At 44.3% G+C, this 13,958-nt stretch overlaps 1 protein-coding gene across 1 annotated transcript in view; it reads left to right on the top strand.

Moving 5' to 3' along the window:
• Window positions 1–13,958, top strand: part of ptpn20 (protein tyrosine phosphatase non-receptor type 20) — a 254,022-nt gene that overhangs the window by 26,750 nt on the left and 213,314 nt on the right. Inside the window, exons 6-10 of the mRNA XM_060854122.1 lie at window positions 290–428; window positions 4,905–5,057; window positions 7,108–7,293; window positions 10,003–10,165; window positions 12,811–13,015. Coding sequence (XP_060710105.1) covers window positions 290–428; window positions 4,905–5,057; window positions 7,108–7,293; window positions 10,003–10,165; window positions 12,811–13,015 — 846 coding nt within the window. The remainder of the gene's footprint in view (window positions 1–289; window positions 429–4,904; window positions 5,058–7,107; window positions 7,294–10,002; window positions 10,166–12,810; window positions 13,016–13,958) is intronic.

Genomic DNA, 13,958 nt, shown 5'->3' with positions numbered 1-13,958 from the left:
AGAAAGTGAGGACTGCAGATGCTGGAGATCAGAGCTGAAAATGTGTTGCTGGAAAATGTGTTCCTGAAGAAGGGCACATGCCCGAAATGTCGATTCTCCTGCTCCTTGGATGCTGCCAGACCTGTTGCGCTTTTCCGGCAACACATTTTCAGTGCTACCATTTCAGCCAGGACTGAACCTTCATAGGTGGTGAGAAGATGGAAATTACCCAGCTGCAAATTCATCCACTTCAAGTGGCCCATGGTGCATAGACAATAGCAGGCCTCATTAATATCCATTCATCTTTTAGGCACAGCCTCACCCGACATCAGTATTATCTACAACTGAGGAAAGACATCCTTGAAGAGCGATTGTACTGCAGTGATGAGACAGCTCTGCTGCTTGCCTCCCTGGCTCTCCAGGCAGAGTACGGAGATTACATTTCTGAGGTCGGTACATGTCCATTAGTGAACCACATTGTGTTTTTTTAAAATTGTGCTAAATGCAACACTTTAAATTGTTATGGTCCAGACCAAACCCTCTCCAAATATATTAAGAAGGTAGCCTAGACTCTGACTTGTTCCTATCTTAAAGGTAAGTATAAGGTGTTGCGTTCCAGATGCAATCCAATTGACCAGACTACTCAATATTAAGCAAAAAATACATTTTATTATACACTCTTGTTAAAATGCAACAAGAGAAAGAATTTTAAAAAAAATTGGCTTAGCTGTAAATCAATTGGAAAACTTAACAGAATAATAGATTAGTTAACTACTAAACAGCCAGGGCTCCCTGATTGACCTAGGTTAATATCCCCAATTAAGGACCTCATGTAGTAACATCACATAAACACACCCTTGGTAAAGGCATATTCAGAAAACAGATTATGTCGCATCCAACTCCAGCAGCCCAGGAAGAAAAGCATCAAAAGAACTCTGGTAGAGGGTAGCTGGGAGAGATGTACTGCAACAACAGGCCCAGCAACAACTTGTGTGACTGAGAAACTAAGAAATTACAAATCCTGGTTCTGTGGGAATTTGACCATACCCACTCAGGCAGCTTCTATTGTTTCAACCTTAAAAAATACCCAGACCCTCACAAGCTGTTTGCTGAATAAGTTTTCAATGGACATCTCAGTACCTCCATGTTAAAACCTTTAAAAGAAAACAGGGCAAAATAAACCTTTTAAAGCCATAGAATCATCATAAAGCACATGGAATAGAGAAACAAAATACAGTGATCATAAGTATATTGGCATTTTGTCTGGTGCTATTTCAGGCACATTTAGCCCCACCCCTCTTCCCCAAATAACATTTTATAGGTAGTGTTTGCTGCAAATTAATAAAAGGAATAGACACAGTCCAAATATGTCAACAACCTATAGCAGGCAAAGCCCTCTACAGAGGGACCTCAATTATCCGAACGAGATGGGTGGGCGCTATTTTGTTCGGATAATTGATTATTCGGATAATTGATTATTCGGATAATTGATTTTAGCTTGAACAGGGGAAGCCATACTGATCTAACGCCATTCTTTACCAGAGAATTTGTTTAAATCTATAACTTTAATGAGTTTAAATTAAACTTTGCAGCCTGCAAATTACAGGCTAAAGTGAGAAGAAGCTCTAAAGTTTTGGAAGCCAGCAAGAGTGGCAAGGCGTGGCACAGTGGCTAGCACTGCAGCCTCACAGCACCAGGGTCCCAGGTTCGCTTCCAGCCTTTGGCTACTGTCTGTGTTCTCCCCATGTCCAGGTGGGTTTCCTCCCACAGTCCAAACGTGAGCAGGTCAGGTGAATTGGCCATGTTAAATTGCCCATAGTGTTAGGTGCATTAGTCAGAGGGAAAATGGGTCTGGGTGGGTTACTCTTCGGAGTGTCGGTGTGGACTTGTTGGGCCGAAGGGCCTGTTCCCACACTGTAGGGAATCTAATCTAATCTAAACCCTTACCATGAAATCCCAGCATTAAACAAGGTCCCAAACAGCTTTTACGATCGCAAGACCATTCCCAGTATCAGTTTCCAGGAGCTTAGTCTCGTGATAGAAAGATGGAAGCCCCCTCCTTGTGCATGTGTTTATGTACTCGGCCATTTTTATTTCATGAATGGCCTGGTAAAGAGCCAGGAATACTGTAAAACCCTTACTTTTGCAAAGGGCTGTGTAACAACCCTTACCTAAAAAAAAATCCAGTCGCTGATGCGTGAGCTGCTTGTGTTTCTTTGTTTTGGCCAGCGTTTTCACATCTTCTTCAGTGCAGGTAAGTCGAATACTTCTTTGGATAATCCAATATTCGGATAATCGAGATTCGGATAATCGAGGTTCCTCTGTATATAAATCAAGGCTCATTAACTAGCAGGTCTAATTGGGAGTTATGCCACACGTAATTCTTGATCCTCAGTAGGAGCTCCACTGATAACACCAGCTTAAACGATCCCATCTCCACTGTGGCCACTGCTACTACCCGACACTTCACAGCAGAGAAGGGCAGGAGAGGAAAGTGCGTGGGAACACCTCCAGGATTCCTCATCCTGACTTCAACAAAGATCGCCGCTCCTTCATCATAGCAGAGACGTGATGTTCTCTGCCCAACCTCACTGGTCTGCAGCAGTTCAAGAAAACCCACTCCCCCGCTTCCTGATGCCAACTGGACTTGGAAAATAATTGATAGCCCTTGTCAAAAACTCCAGAACCCCAACGTTAAATAAACTGTGATTGTACTCTGTTGAATTTAGAAAGTTGGGGTGCAATTTAATCGAAGTTGCAATTATACCAAGGAGCACAAGTAGGCTAAATTTGGAGAAGCTATTCCCGCTGGCTGAGGCAAAGGTGGTTATACAAGTTAGAACTCAATTCCTAACAGCATCGTGGATGCACCTTCACCTCATAGACTCCAGTCATCGATGAATGTATTTCACCATCAGCTTCTCAGGATAGGTGAGATAATTGCACAGAAGCTGGTATCCCGTCACCAAATCACCTTTTATTTACGTGTCATGGTGCGTGGGCTCTGACCATCCTGTTTAGATCCAGCTCTTAGCATGAGGAGACTGTCTGAATCTCCTGTTTATATCTGTCAGCTAGGGCTCCCTGATTGACTCAAGTTAACATCCCCAATCAAGGACCTCATAGTCAATGGGATCCAGCTAGCCCTGGTTCCAATCATTACACCGGGAAACAAGTGATGCCCTTACCATTAGTGCTCCTGTGCCATGGACATATTGAATAAGGAGTTAGACTATGGCTCACCACAATCTCATTGAATGGCAGAACAGAATGGAGGGGCTGAATGGCCATCTCCTGACCCACAAATGATGAAACAGACAAATCTATGACATTCTTTCAACACCATATTCCACTGAGTGACTCATTTCTTCCTATATTCACAAGGCCAGTAGCTCAGCTCCATTAACAAGCAGCCTGTTTTTCTTTTGTTACACCCTTGAATGACTTCACATATGCCATTAAACTTCACCCCAGTGAGTGGGTTTTATTTTCTTTTATATTCAAAATTGACATTCTCTTATTTTCTTGTGTTACCTCCGTCATTCATGGAATAATTATTAATCTGCTGAAGTATAAAATTACAGTGGCAAACTCTTCACTTTGTGCTGCCATTCCACCCTATGCCATTAAAAATAAAATGCTGTTATATTTTTAAGCCTAATACCAGTAATAAAAGCTTGTGAGAAGAAAACAGTTTTTATAAACCCTGATTATCCTATTTAATATCTGCTTAAACTTGGGCTTAGCACAAAACCATTATGTGGAGGCACATAGAAACCATTAAAGAATCACAGCCAATGTATTCACCACAAAATATTACCATCTTTTCCCAGAATGATTTGGATTAATCAATGCTCTCAGCTTCCATAAGTTTTCTTAAAGCTGCTCAGTGGTATTTTTACAAGTGTCCACATGATTACAAAGGGGGCTCCATTTTACGAACAACTGATTTACAAATACTCGAATTTATGAATGCAATTTTATACAAGGGTGTGACTTTAAAGAGCTGACGCACAGACATTTCCTGTACTTACGAATGGCTCCTTTACATGATCCTGGATTGGGTTGCAACTTGCAAATGGACCTGTGAATGGGCTCAAGAACTGAATCCGTTTGCAACCCAGGCACTGCCTGCCTGCATTTTGTATCTGGAGAAAGTGAGCACTGCAGATGCTGGAGGGCTGATGAAGGGCCTATGCTCGAAATGTCGACTCTCCTGCTGCTCGGATGCTGCCTGACCTGCTGTGCTTTTCCAGCACCACACTTTTTACCATGTATTTTATATCACTGGTATTGGACTTGCAAAAATTCCTATTGACTCAGATTATAATTTTCGGTAATCCAAAATGACACTTCCCCAAAAGTCCATGATTATGTTGATGTGCCGCATTAGAGACTCCATTTTAGGAGCATGAGTCTGGACCATCATTACAGCCCGATTTCAACTCTTAAAAAAGTCCATCTGCTTGCTGAGTTAAAGTCAAGGCCTAAGTGTCAGCTGCTTGCTTGGCCATGCAGTGTACCTAAGCTGGTTTTTGCCTATTCGCCACAGTAGCTGATATCGAGCTAATGAGAGGCTGTGGGATAATCAAAGGAGGGACACCAAATCACTCCAAACCCACCCCCACCACCCTGCTAAAACCAGAACATCACTGTGAGATTGTCAAGGAGTAATGTAAGGTGGGCAAAGGACTAGTTTGATCACAAGCTAGGGTCAACATTCCGACTTTTAGAATGAATCCATGAGTCAAAGATGTGAAAGATATTGGGCTATAATATTCAGAGGGGTTGCCTTCCTCGCCCATCATGCACAGACAAATAAATAAGAACAGATTGGTGCACTTGGCAGGAGTGATTCAGGGTGTCACCTTGGTTGAATGTGCAGTACATTGGCTGGTAACAGAAAGTATGTTATGTTTATAAAGGTGCATGGCAAGAACTACTATCGTGTTGAACATTACATTCCTCCCAGTGTGATGGAGAAAATGGCTTTGACTTGTATAAAGGAAGAATTACCTCGACTGCACTCCACGTACTTTAACTTGTCTGAAGAGGAGGCTGAGTTGGAATTTCTGAAGGTACGTGGAGCCTCTTTGATTAGGAATTGTATTTTTTTGTAGCAACAATAATGGATGAATTCTTCATGATCGTTTTTTTCTGTGCTTATTTAAACAAAGCATTAACCCAACAAAAAAAAGGATTTAACTAGTAGATTCTGCAATGTGTCCCCTATTATCAACTTCAGTCAATTGAGCCTAGTGTTTGGACTTCCAACACATAGAAGAATCAACACAAAATCAGGAGTATAGGGCAGGCCATTTGGCCCATCAAGACCACACCAACCATCTGAAGGGTATTCCACCCAAACCCAACCCATCCCTGTAACCCACCATTTTTCATGGCTCAGGCATATCTCTTATATACCTCTGGACACTATGGGGCAATTTACCATGGCCAATCCACCTGACCTACACATCTTTGGACTGTGGGAGGAAGTTAGAGCACCCAGAGGAAACCCATGCTGACACAGGGAGAATGTGTGAAACCCACACAGGCATCTGCCCAATGGTAGAATCGAACCCAGTCCCTGGCACTATGAGGCAGCAGTGCTAACCATTGAGCCACTGTGCTACATGATCCCAAACGGTTCATTCTTCAGAGCAGTTCAGACAATGGTCTGGTTGGCATCATTCTTTGATGCGTCCCACCAAGATTGAGGTTAACGTTCTTGTTATATGACCTTCTAGTTCAGAAGATTGTGGGTTCAAGCCCCACTCCAGGGATTGTGACAACAAAAATCAAAGCCGATTCACCAGTGTGGAACTCCTGCTCTGTCTCTGGGTGAGACATTAAACAGAGGCTGGTGTTTCCCTCTCAAGTGGGTGTGAAAGAGCCCATGGGGTAAGGCTTCAGAAATCTGGAGCACGAAGGGCTTTGGGAGTCCTTGTTCATTTTCTCTTAAAATTTAACATGCAGGTTCAGTTGGCCATCAGGAAGGCAAATGCAGTGTTAGCATTCATTTCAAGAGGACTAGAAAACAAAATCAGAGATGTACAGCTGAGAATATATAAGGCTCTGGTCAGACCACATTTAGAATACTGGGCCCTGTTTCTTAGGAAGAGTGTGCTGGTGTTAAAGGAAGGCTTTAGAAGAGTGATCCCAGATAAGAAGGGCTTGTCATATGAGGAGCAGTTGAGAACTCTGGGCCTGTACTCAATGGAGTTAACAAGAATGGGTTGAAACTTACAGAATACTGAGATGCCTGAACAGACTGAATGTGGAGGAGATGTTTCCACCATTAGGAGAATCTAGGACCCAAGGTCACAGCCACAGAGCGAAGGGAAGACCCTTCAGAACTGAGATGAAAGGGAATTTCGTCAACCAGAGGGTGTTTGAACATATTACCACAGTGGGCTGGTTATCGAGCGTATTTAAGATAGAGATAGATAGGGTCTTGATTAGTAAAGGGATCAAGGGTTACAGGGAGAAAGCAAGACAATGGGGTTCAGAAACATACCAGCCATAATCAAATGGTGGAGCAGACTTAATGGGCTGAATGGCCTAATTCTGCTCCTATATCTTCTGGTCTTAGAATTACTTTGAAGAAGAACAGCAAATTTTTTTTTTGTTCATTCATGAGATGTGGGTGTTGCTGGTTAGACCAGCCTTTATTGCCCATCCCTAATCACCCAGACAGCAGTTAAGAGCCATTTGGAGTCACAGGTAGGATGCCAGGTTTCCTTACCCAAAGGGAAGTTGATGTTCAAGAAAATTAATCCCAGATATTTATTGAATTCAAATTCATGCTGAAATTCAAACCCCTGAATGTTACCTGAGTCTAATCTGGTTTAATGTTTAAGTGATAATACCTCTTTGTTATCCCCACTGTCCTGGTCAGTGCTTATTCCTGAGTCAAAACTCCAAAAATGGATTATCTGATCATTGTCATTTCTATTTGTGGGAACTTGCTGTGTACAAATTGATTTCTGTCTTTCCTACCTTACAACCAGGCCGACACTTACAAACAACTTTGCCGGTTGTAAAGAAGGTTAGGAAAGGTGCTATATCAATGCAAGTCCTTTCTCCTGTGGGAAATGATATTTATTAGGCTTTGACAACATATTGCAGGTAACACAGCAGCTTCCAGAGTACGGGGTCCTGTTCCATCGGGTGGCACGGGATAAAAAGGCCACAGGTGGGGAAGTTGTGCTCGGAATCTGTGCCAAAGGGATCATTGTTTATGAGGTGAAGAACAACAGCAGGATCGCCAGTCTACGCTTCCAGTGGCGTGAAACCGAAAGAATCACATTTAACGTAAGTAGCACCTCATGCCCATCACAACATACAAGCGGTGAAACAAGATCTTTTTTCACAGCATGTCCCATTCCTTCACTCGTTGCTGTTGGCTCATGTGTGGTTTTCATTCTCCAGATGGCACCAGCACTGTGCCCAAGTGGTCAGCCTCATGTGTGGTGCATAGACTCGGGGTTTGACTGACACCTCATTTGCCTGCCAAATGCCAAGCTTGTTGGCACCTCAACCCATGCCAGGCTGGCAGTATTTTCCAATGTGGATCCCCGATACTGATTACAAACAGGAACTCTAGCTGAACTTAATTAATCCTCTGCGTTTCCGTATGAGTTAATCTGTTCCTCTGATCGCAAGGGTTCTCGTCAAACTGTATTTATTGGAAATGTACACATGATGCTTTAGCAATGGCATCTGTCTCCTGAACTGTTCACACTTCAGCAGAGTCTCCCTCTTGTGAGACAGCAAGGTTGGGGGTCAGTTAGCTCAGTTGGATGGACAGCTGCTTTGCAATGCAGCATGCCACAAGCAGTACAGATTCAATTCCCACATATAGCTGAGGTCACCATGAAGGTTCTCCCTTCTCAACCTCACCTGAGGCAGATTAAACTCTCGAGAACATAGCTATCGTCATACCTCATGAGAACAGAGGTTCCAACCAATCCATGCCAGACATAATCCCAAACTAAACGAGTCTGACCTGCCTGCTCCTGGTCTGTATCCCTCCAAACCTCCCTATTCATGTACTAATCCAAATGTCTTGTTACACCATACCTTTAGAGGGTCTCTGCATTTTCAGAAGAATTTCACCCTATCTGTACACACTGTTAATAAGGGATACATAATATTTCAATGATCATGTCAGCTGAAATGAGTTGACTGTATTCTATCTACTGAAGGTTTATTTCAGTATATATTTTCCAAAGCTCATTAGTCCCCTTCTCAGGTATGGATGTGAGCTTGTGCTATTCCACATTTCTCTTCGTTGTGTCATTCTTTCTTGGTGTGAGTCTATAACGTGTGTCCTAAACACATTATGTTAATTTGTAATGCAGTAGTATTCACAAAAAATTAAAGAAGCAAATTCTCCATAAATAATTCTTTATCCATTACTTTTTGGGTATTGAGATAAAGAAAACAATAAAAGACTGCTTGAAATCACAAAAGCGTCTGGTGTGGTAATCTGCCAAGCTGAGGGTGTGTATATAGGGTGGGTGAATGGGGAATTTTCAATGCGCTGATCTGATGTAGCAAGGCAGCCACACTAGGTGGCTTTGGCATTGATCCTGGTTCTTATCCCCTTACCTCCAAGCATCCAAAATATGCCAATGCACAATGGGCCAAAGGTAACACCACTTTACTTATGGCACAAATTTGCTCCAATTCAACACTTACATTGAAATTATTGCCAGGAGAAGTTGAAGACTGCAGATGCTGGAGATCAGAGCTGAAAATGTGTTGCTGGAAAGGCGCAGCAGGTCAGGCAGCATCCAAGGAGCAGGAGAATCAACGTTTCAGGCATGAGCCCTTCTTCAGGAATGAGGAAAGTGTATCCAGCAGGCTAAGATAAAAGGTAGGGAGGAGGGACTTGGGGGAGGGGCATTGGAAATGCCATAGTTGGAAAGAGGTTAATAGGCCGGAGTGGGGTGGGGGCGGAGAGGTCAGGAAGAAGATTGCAGGTTAGGAGGGCGGTGCTGAGTTCGAGGGTTGGGACTGAGACAAGGTGGGGGGAGGGGAAATGAGGAAACTGGAGAAATCTGAGTTCATCCCTTGTGGTTGGAGGGTTCCTAGGCGGAAGATGAGGCACTCTTCCTCCAGCCATCGTGTTACTATGGTCTGGCGATGGAGGAGGCCAAGGACCTGCATGTCCTTGGTGGAGTGGGATGGGGAGTTGAAGTGTTGAGCCACGGGGTGGTTGGGTTGGTTGTCCGGGTGTCCCAGAGGTGTTCTCTGAAACGTTCTGCAAGTAGGTGGCCTGTCTCCCCAATATTGAGGAGGCCACATCAGGTGCAGCGGATGCAATAGATGATGTGTGTGGAGGTGCAGGTGAATTTGTGGCGAATATAGAAGGATCCCTTGGAGCCTTGGAAGCAAATAAGGGGCAAGTGTGGGCGCAAGTTTTGCATTTCTTGCGGTTGCAGGGGAAGGTGCCGGGAGTGGAGGTTGGGTTGGTGGGGGGCGTGGACCTGACAAGGGAGCCTGCTTGGCACACTCTCCTCAACAGGGCGGCACGGTGGCACAGTGGTTAGCACTGCTGCCTCACAGCGCCAGGAACCTGGGTTCAATTCCCGCCTCAGGCGACTGACTGTGTGGAGTTTGCACGTTCTCCCCGTGTCTGCGTGGGTTTCCTCCGGGTGCTCCGGTTTCCTCCCACAGTCCAAAGATGTGCGGGTCAGGTGAATTGGCCATGCTAAATTGCCCGTAGTGTTAGGTAAGGGGTATATGTAGGGGTATGGGTGGGTTGTCGCTTCGGCGGGTCGGTGTGGACTTGTTGGGCCGAAGGGCCTGTTTCCACACTGTAAGTAATCTAATCTGTCCTAAAAAAAATTCCTGAAGAAGGGTTCATGCCCGAAACGTCGATTCTCCTGCTCCTTGGATGCTGCCTGGCCTGCTGCGCTTTTCCAGCAACACATTTTCAGCTTTGAAATTATTGCCTCCTACTAAGTGACTTGGTATGAAAAGGAATAATGCGAACTGATCAGTATTTCTCTTTAGAGAAAGAAGTTTACTGTGCAAAGCAATTCAGATGGTAAGAAGCACACCTTTGTGACCGCAAACAGCAAAACCTGCAAATACCTGATCGAACTATGCTCTGCTCAGCACAAGTTCCAGATGCAGATGAATTCGAGGCAGCTTTATCAAACCACCTTTCAAAATGGTAAGTACAGGACCACAATCTGTGTCTACTAAAATGGAGGTGGTATTGTCATATAATAGCAGTTTCTCTTTACTCTGAAAACCCCATAAACCCAACTCAGCATCGATCCATTGCTTTAGATGAGGAGAAAAGCCAAACCTGAGGAGCAATTTGTAACTCAGCGCTTCTGTGCTTTTTTATTGATTTCCCCACTGCTTCTGTTTGGAGTATGTGGTCACTGATTGATACTGCGATAGATTACCATTGTCGCTCTGTGACCTTCACCCTGGACCAGCAGAGAGAGAAAGCAGCTAACTGTCCCATCCACAAGCCCCGCACACTCCCTCCCACGCTAAAATGATCATTCGATCCTAAGGAGAGTGTCAGACCCCGACGCATATATCAAACTTACCGTGTGACTGAATCAGCTTGATGCTGTATGCTGCAAATTGAGTAGATATGAGCCAGCACCATCACTTTCAGGCAACCACATCCAAACTCCAGGCCAGCTTGATAATCATACCTTGTTGAGTATAACCCTTCCATCGAGACACTGACATATGACCAAGAAGCAGAATGTAGGCCATTCAGCCCCTCAATACAGCTGATCTGATTGTAACCTGGAATCCACATGCCTGCTTACCCTTTCACCTCTTGTTTACCAGGTTTCTCTCTGCTTGAGCCTTACAAAGACTGCTTCAGAAACAGAGTTCCAAAGATTTGATTTGATTTATTGTTGCCACATGTAACTACATACAGTGAAAGGTATTGTTTTGCGTGCAGAACAGGCAGATCATAGCAAATAAGGACATACAGATCATTGGATGTTTAGACAGAATGAGCCATTCCAGGTTACTGGCTGCACAGGAGGTGCAAGGTCGACATTAGATTTGAAATTAGAGAGGTTCATTCAGAAATCTAAGAACAGCGGGGAAGAAGCTGTTCTTCAACCTGATGGTATGTGTATTTAAGTTTTTGTATCCTCTGCTTGATGGAAGAAGTTGAAAGAGAGTATAACTGGGGTGTGAGGGGTCTTTGATGATGTTGGCTGCCTTTCTGTGGCAATGAGAAGTGTAGATGGAGTCCATGCATGGGACACGTGGTCCTCTGAGATAAAATATGTTTGTCTATTCTGTGTTAAAATGCATGATCTCTTGTTTTTAAGTCATGGTCCCCACTTCTTAATTCTCCTACAAAGGAAATGTATGCTCCATATAAGGCCTGGCAAGTCCCCTGAGCATTCTAAACGTTTCAATTCAAATTGCCTCTTGCCTTCCTAATCTCCAGCGGGTACAAGCCCTTCCAGTTCAACCTTTCCTCAAGACAACCCACCCATTCCGGATATTAATCTAGTAAACCCGCTCTGACTGTTTCTAGAACATAAACACCTTTCCTTAGATATATGGCCAACCCTGCACACTACTCCAGATTGTGTTTCACTGGTGCCTTGTACAATTGAAGCATAATCTCCCTATTTTTGTGTTCAGTTCTCTTTGTGATAAATGATAACATTCCATTCGTTTCCCTCATTAGTTACTGCACCAGCACGTTAACGTTTTTTTTGCTATTCATGCATGAGGACACTCAAATCTCAGAGATCTTCAATCTCTCACTGTTTGATAAGATGCTTCATTTTTATTCTTCCTGGCAAATGGACAGTTTCATATTTTGTTATGTGAAGTTCCGTTTGCCAGATCTTTTCCCACTCACTTGACCTGTAGCCTCCTTATGTCCTCTACACACCTCACTATCCTATCTACTTCTATGTCACTAGAATTTTTTTTTGCCACCATACCTCCGTCCCTTCATCTAAATCATTTATATAAATTGTAAACAGTCAAGGTCCCAGCACCAGTCCCTGTGGCACATCCTGTGGCAATCCCTGTTGCCAACCTGAAACCTTTTGCTCCTTTAGCCAACTTGTACCCATGTGAATTCTCACCACCTCTGCTCATGTCCTGGTTTGCAGCCTTGTTTTAGAAGCTGCAAAGAACTCTCTGCCTGGAATTTTAGTTTCAAAGCAGTGTTGCAAACTCATCACAGGATGGTTACAGCACAGAAGGAGGCCATTCAGCCTATCAAAATGGTATTGGGTGTTTTTTTGCATAAGGAATTTACTGAGTCCCATTCCACACTCTTTCCGCTATTTCTGCTTTCACTGACATTTGCTTGTTGTTGGTTCTATAGGGCTTTGACATTGCAGCATTGGTAAAGCCATGGGATTGGTCAATCAAAGGTCCAGGTTAATGCCTAGGGGATGTGGGTTCAAACCTCACCATGGCAGCTGGTGGGATTTAAATTCAGTTTACATTTAACTGGAATATGAAGTATGTCTCAATAATAGTGACCATGATGACGATCATCAGTTGCTGTTAAAACCCATCAGTGTCCTTTAGGGAAGGGAACCTACCATCCACACTTAGCCTGGTCTCCGTGTGACTCCAGACCCACAGTCATTTGGTTGACTCTGTCTGAAAGGGTCGAACAAACCATTCAACATAATGTCCACGTTCCAAGAAAGAATAAGATCAAGTCTTGAAGATTAGTTTATCATGAGTTGGTGCTGCCCAGCTCTGCAGTGAGGAGCAGCTTCTGTGTTCGTATTCTGCAGCCCAGTCAGCATTTGATGTTAGTATCAGATTGAATACCTTTTTGTTTCCACACAGAAGAACACGTTTTTACCTCTGTAGCTTCAAATGAGACACGATATGCACGGCGCAGGCGTTTCGAGGAGATGCGCAATATTTCCCATTCAGAGACCGTGTTGAGTCACCCTAATGTGGACACCGCCTCGATTGGAGCACTGAGCAAGTCCTGTGACAACCTCATAGCAACCATGGCTACCCCAGGAGGCACCAATTACATGTGGAGGTAGGTTTATCCTTGTGGAGGTTGGTGTATTCTTGTGGAGGTATGTTTATCCTTGTGGAGGTAGGATTATCCTTGTGGAGGTGGGATTATCTTTGTGGAGGTTGGTTTATCTTTGTAGATTCTGGATTAGTGGTGTTGGAAGAGCACAGCAGTTCAGGCAGCATCCAAATTGCTGCTGCCTGAACTGCTGTGCTCTTCCAGCACCACTAATCCAGAATCTGGTTTCCAGTATCTGCAGTCATTATTTTTATCTTAGTGGAGGTTGGTTTATCTTTGCGCAGCTACACCTTTTCAGTCAAACATGCTTAGCCTCCTCAGCAACCATACAGAAGTGAGGATGGCACAGTGGTTAGCCCTGTTACCTCACAGCATCAGCGACCTAGGTTCGATTCCAGCCTTAGGGTGGAGTTTGTGCATCTTCCCTGTACCTGCAGATCCTCCTCCCACAGTCCAAAGATGTGCAGGTTAAGTGAATTGCCCTGTAGTGTCTAGGGAAGTGCAGGTTAGGTGGGTTAGCCATGGTATAAATCCCATGTGGGGTTGTGAGGGTGGTGTGTAGGTCTGTGTGGGATGTTAGATGGATTGACAGGAGATTTTGTGGTCAGGAATGGGACTCCCGGAAGGTATGTTGTCTCCCCGGTGCCAGGGTCCGGGATGTCGCCGACTGGGTTTACAAGATTCTGAAGGGGGAGGGTGAGCAGCCAGAAATTGTGATACATATTGGCACCAATGACATAGCAAGGAAAGGGATTGAGGATCTGAAATGTGACTACAGAGAGTTAGGTTGGAAGCTGAAGAGCAGGACGAGCAGAGTAGTGATCTCGGGTTTGCTACCGGTGCCACAAGATAGTGAGATGAGGAATAGTCAGCGAGTGCAGTTTAACACGTGGCTGCAAGTCTAGTGCAGGAGGGAGGGCTTCAGATACTTAGACCAGTGGGATAC

The sequence above is a fragment of the Hemiscyllium ocellatum genome, chromosome 43, assembly GCF_020745735.1.
Source record: "Hemiscyllium ocellatum isolate sHemOce1 chromosome 43, sHemOce1.pat.X.cur, whole genome shotgun sequence".
Taxonomy (NCBI): domain Eukaryota; kingdom Metazoa; phylum Chordata; class Chondrichthyes; order Orectolobiformes; family Hemiscylliidae; genus Hemiscyllium; species Hemiscyllium ocellatum.
This window is presented reverse-complemented; position numbering and strand designations above follow the sequence as displayed.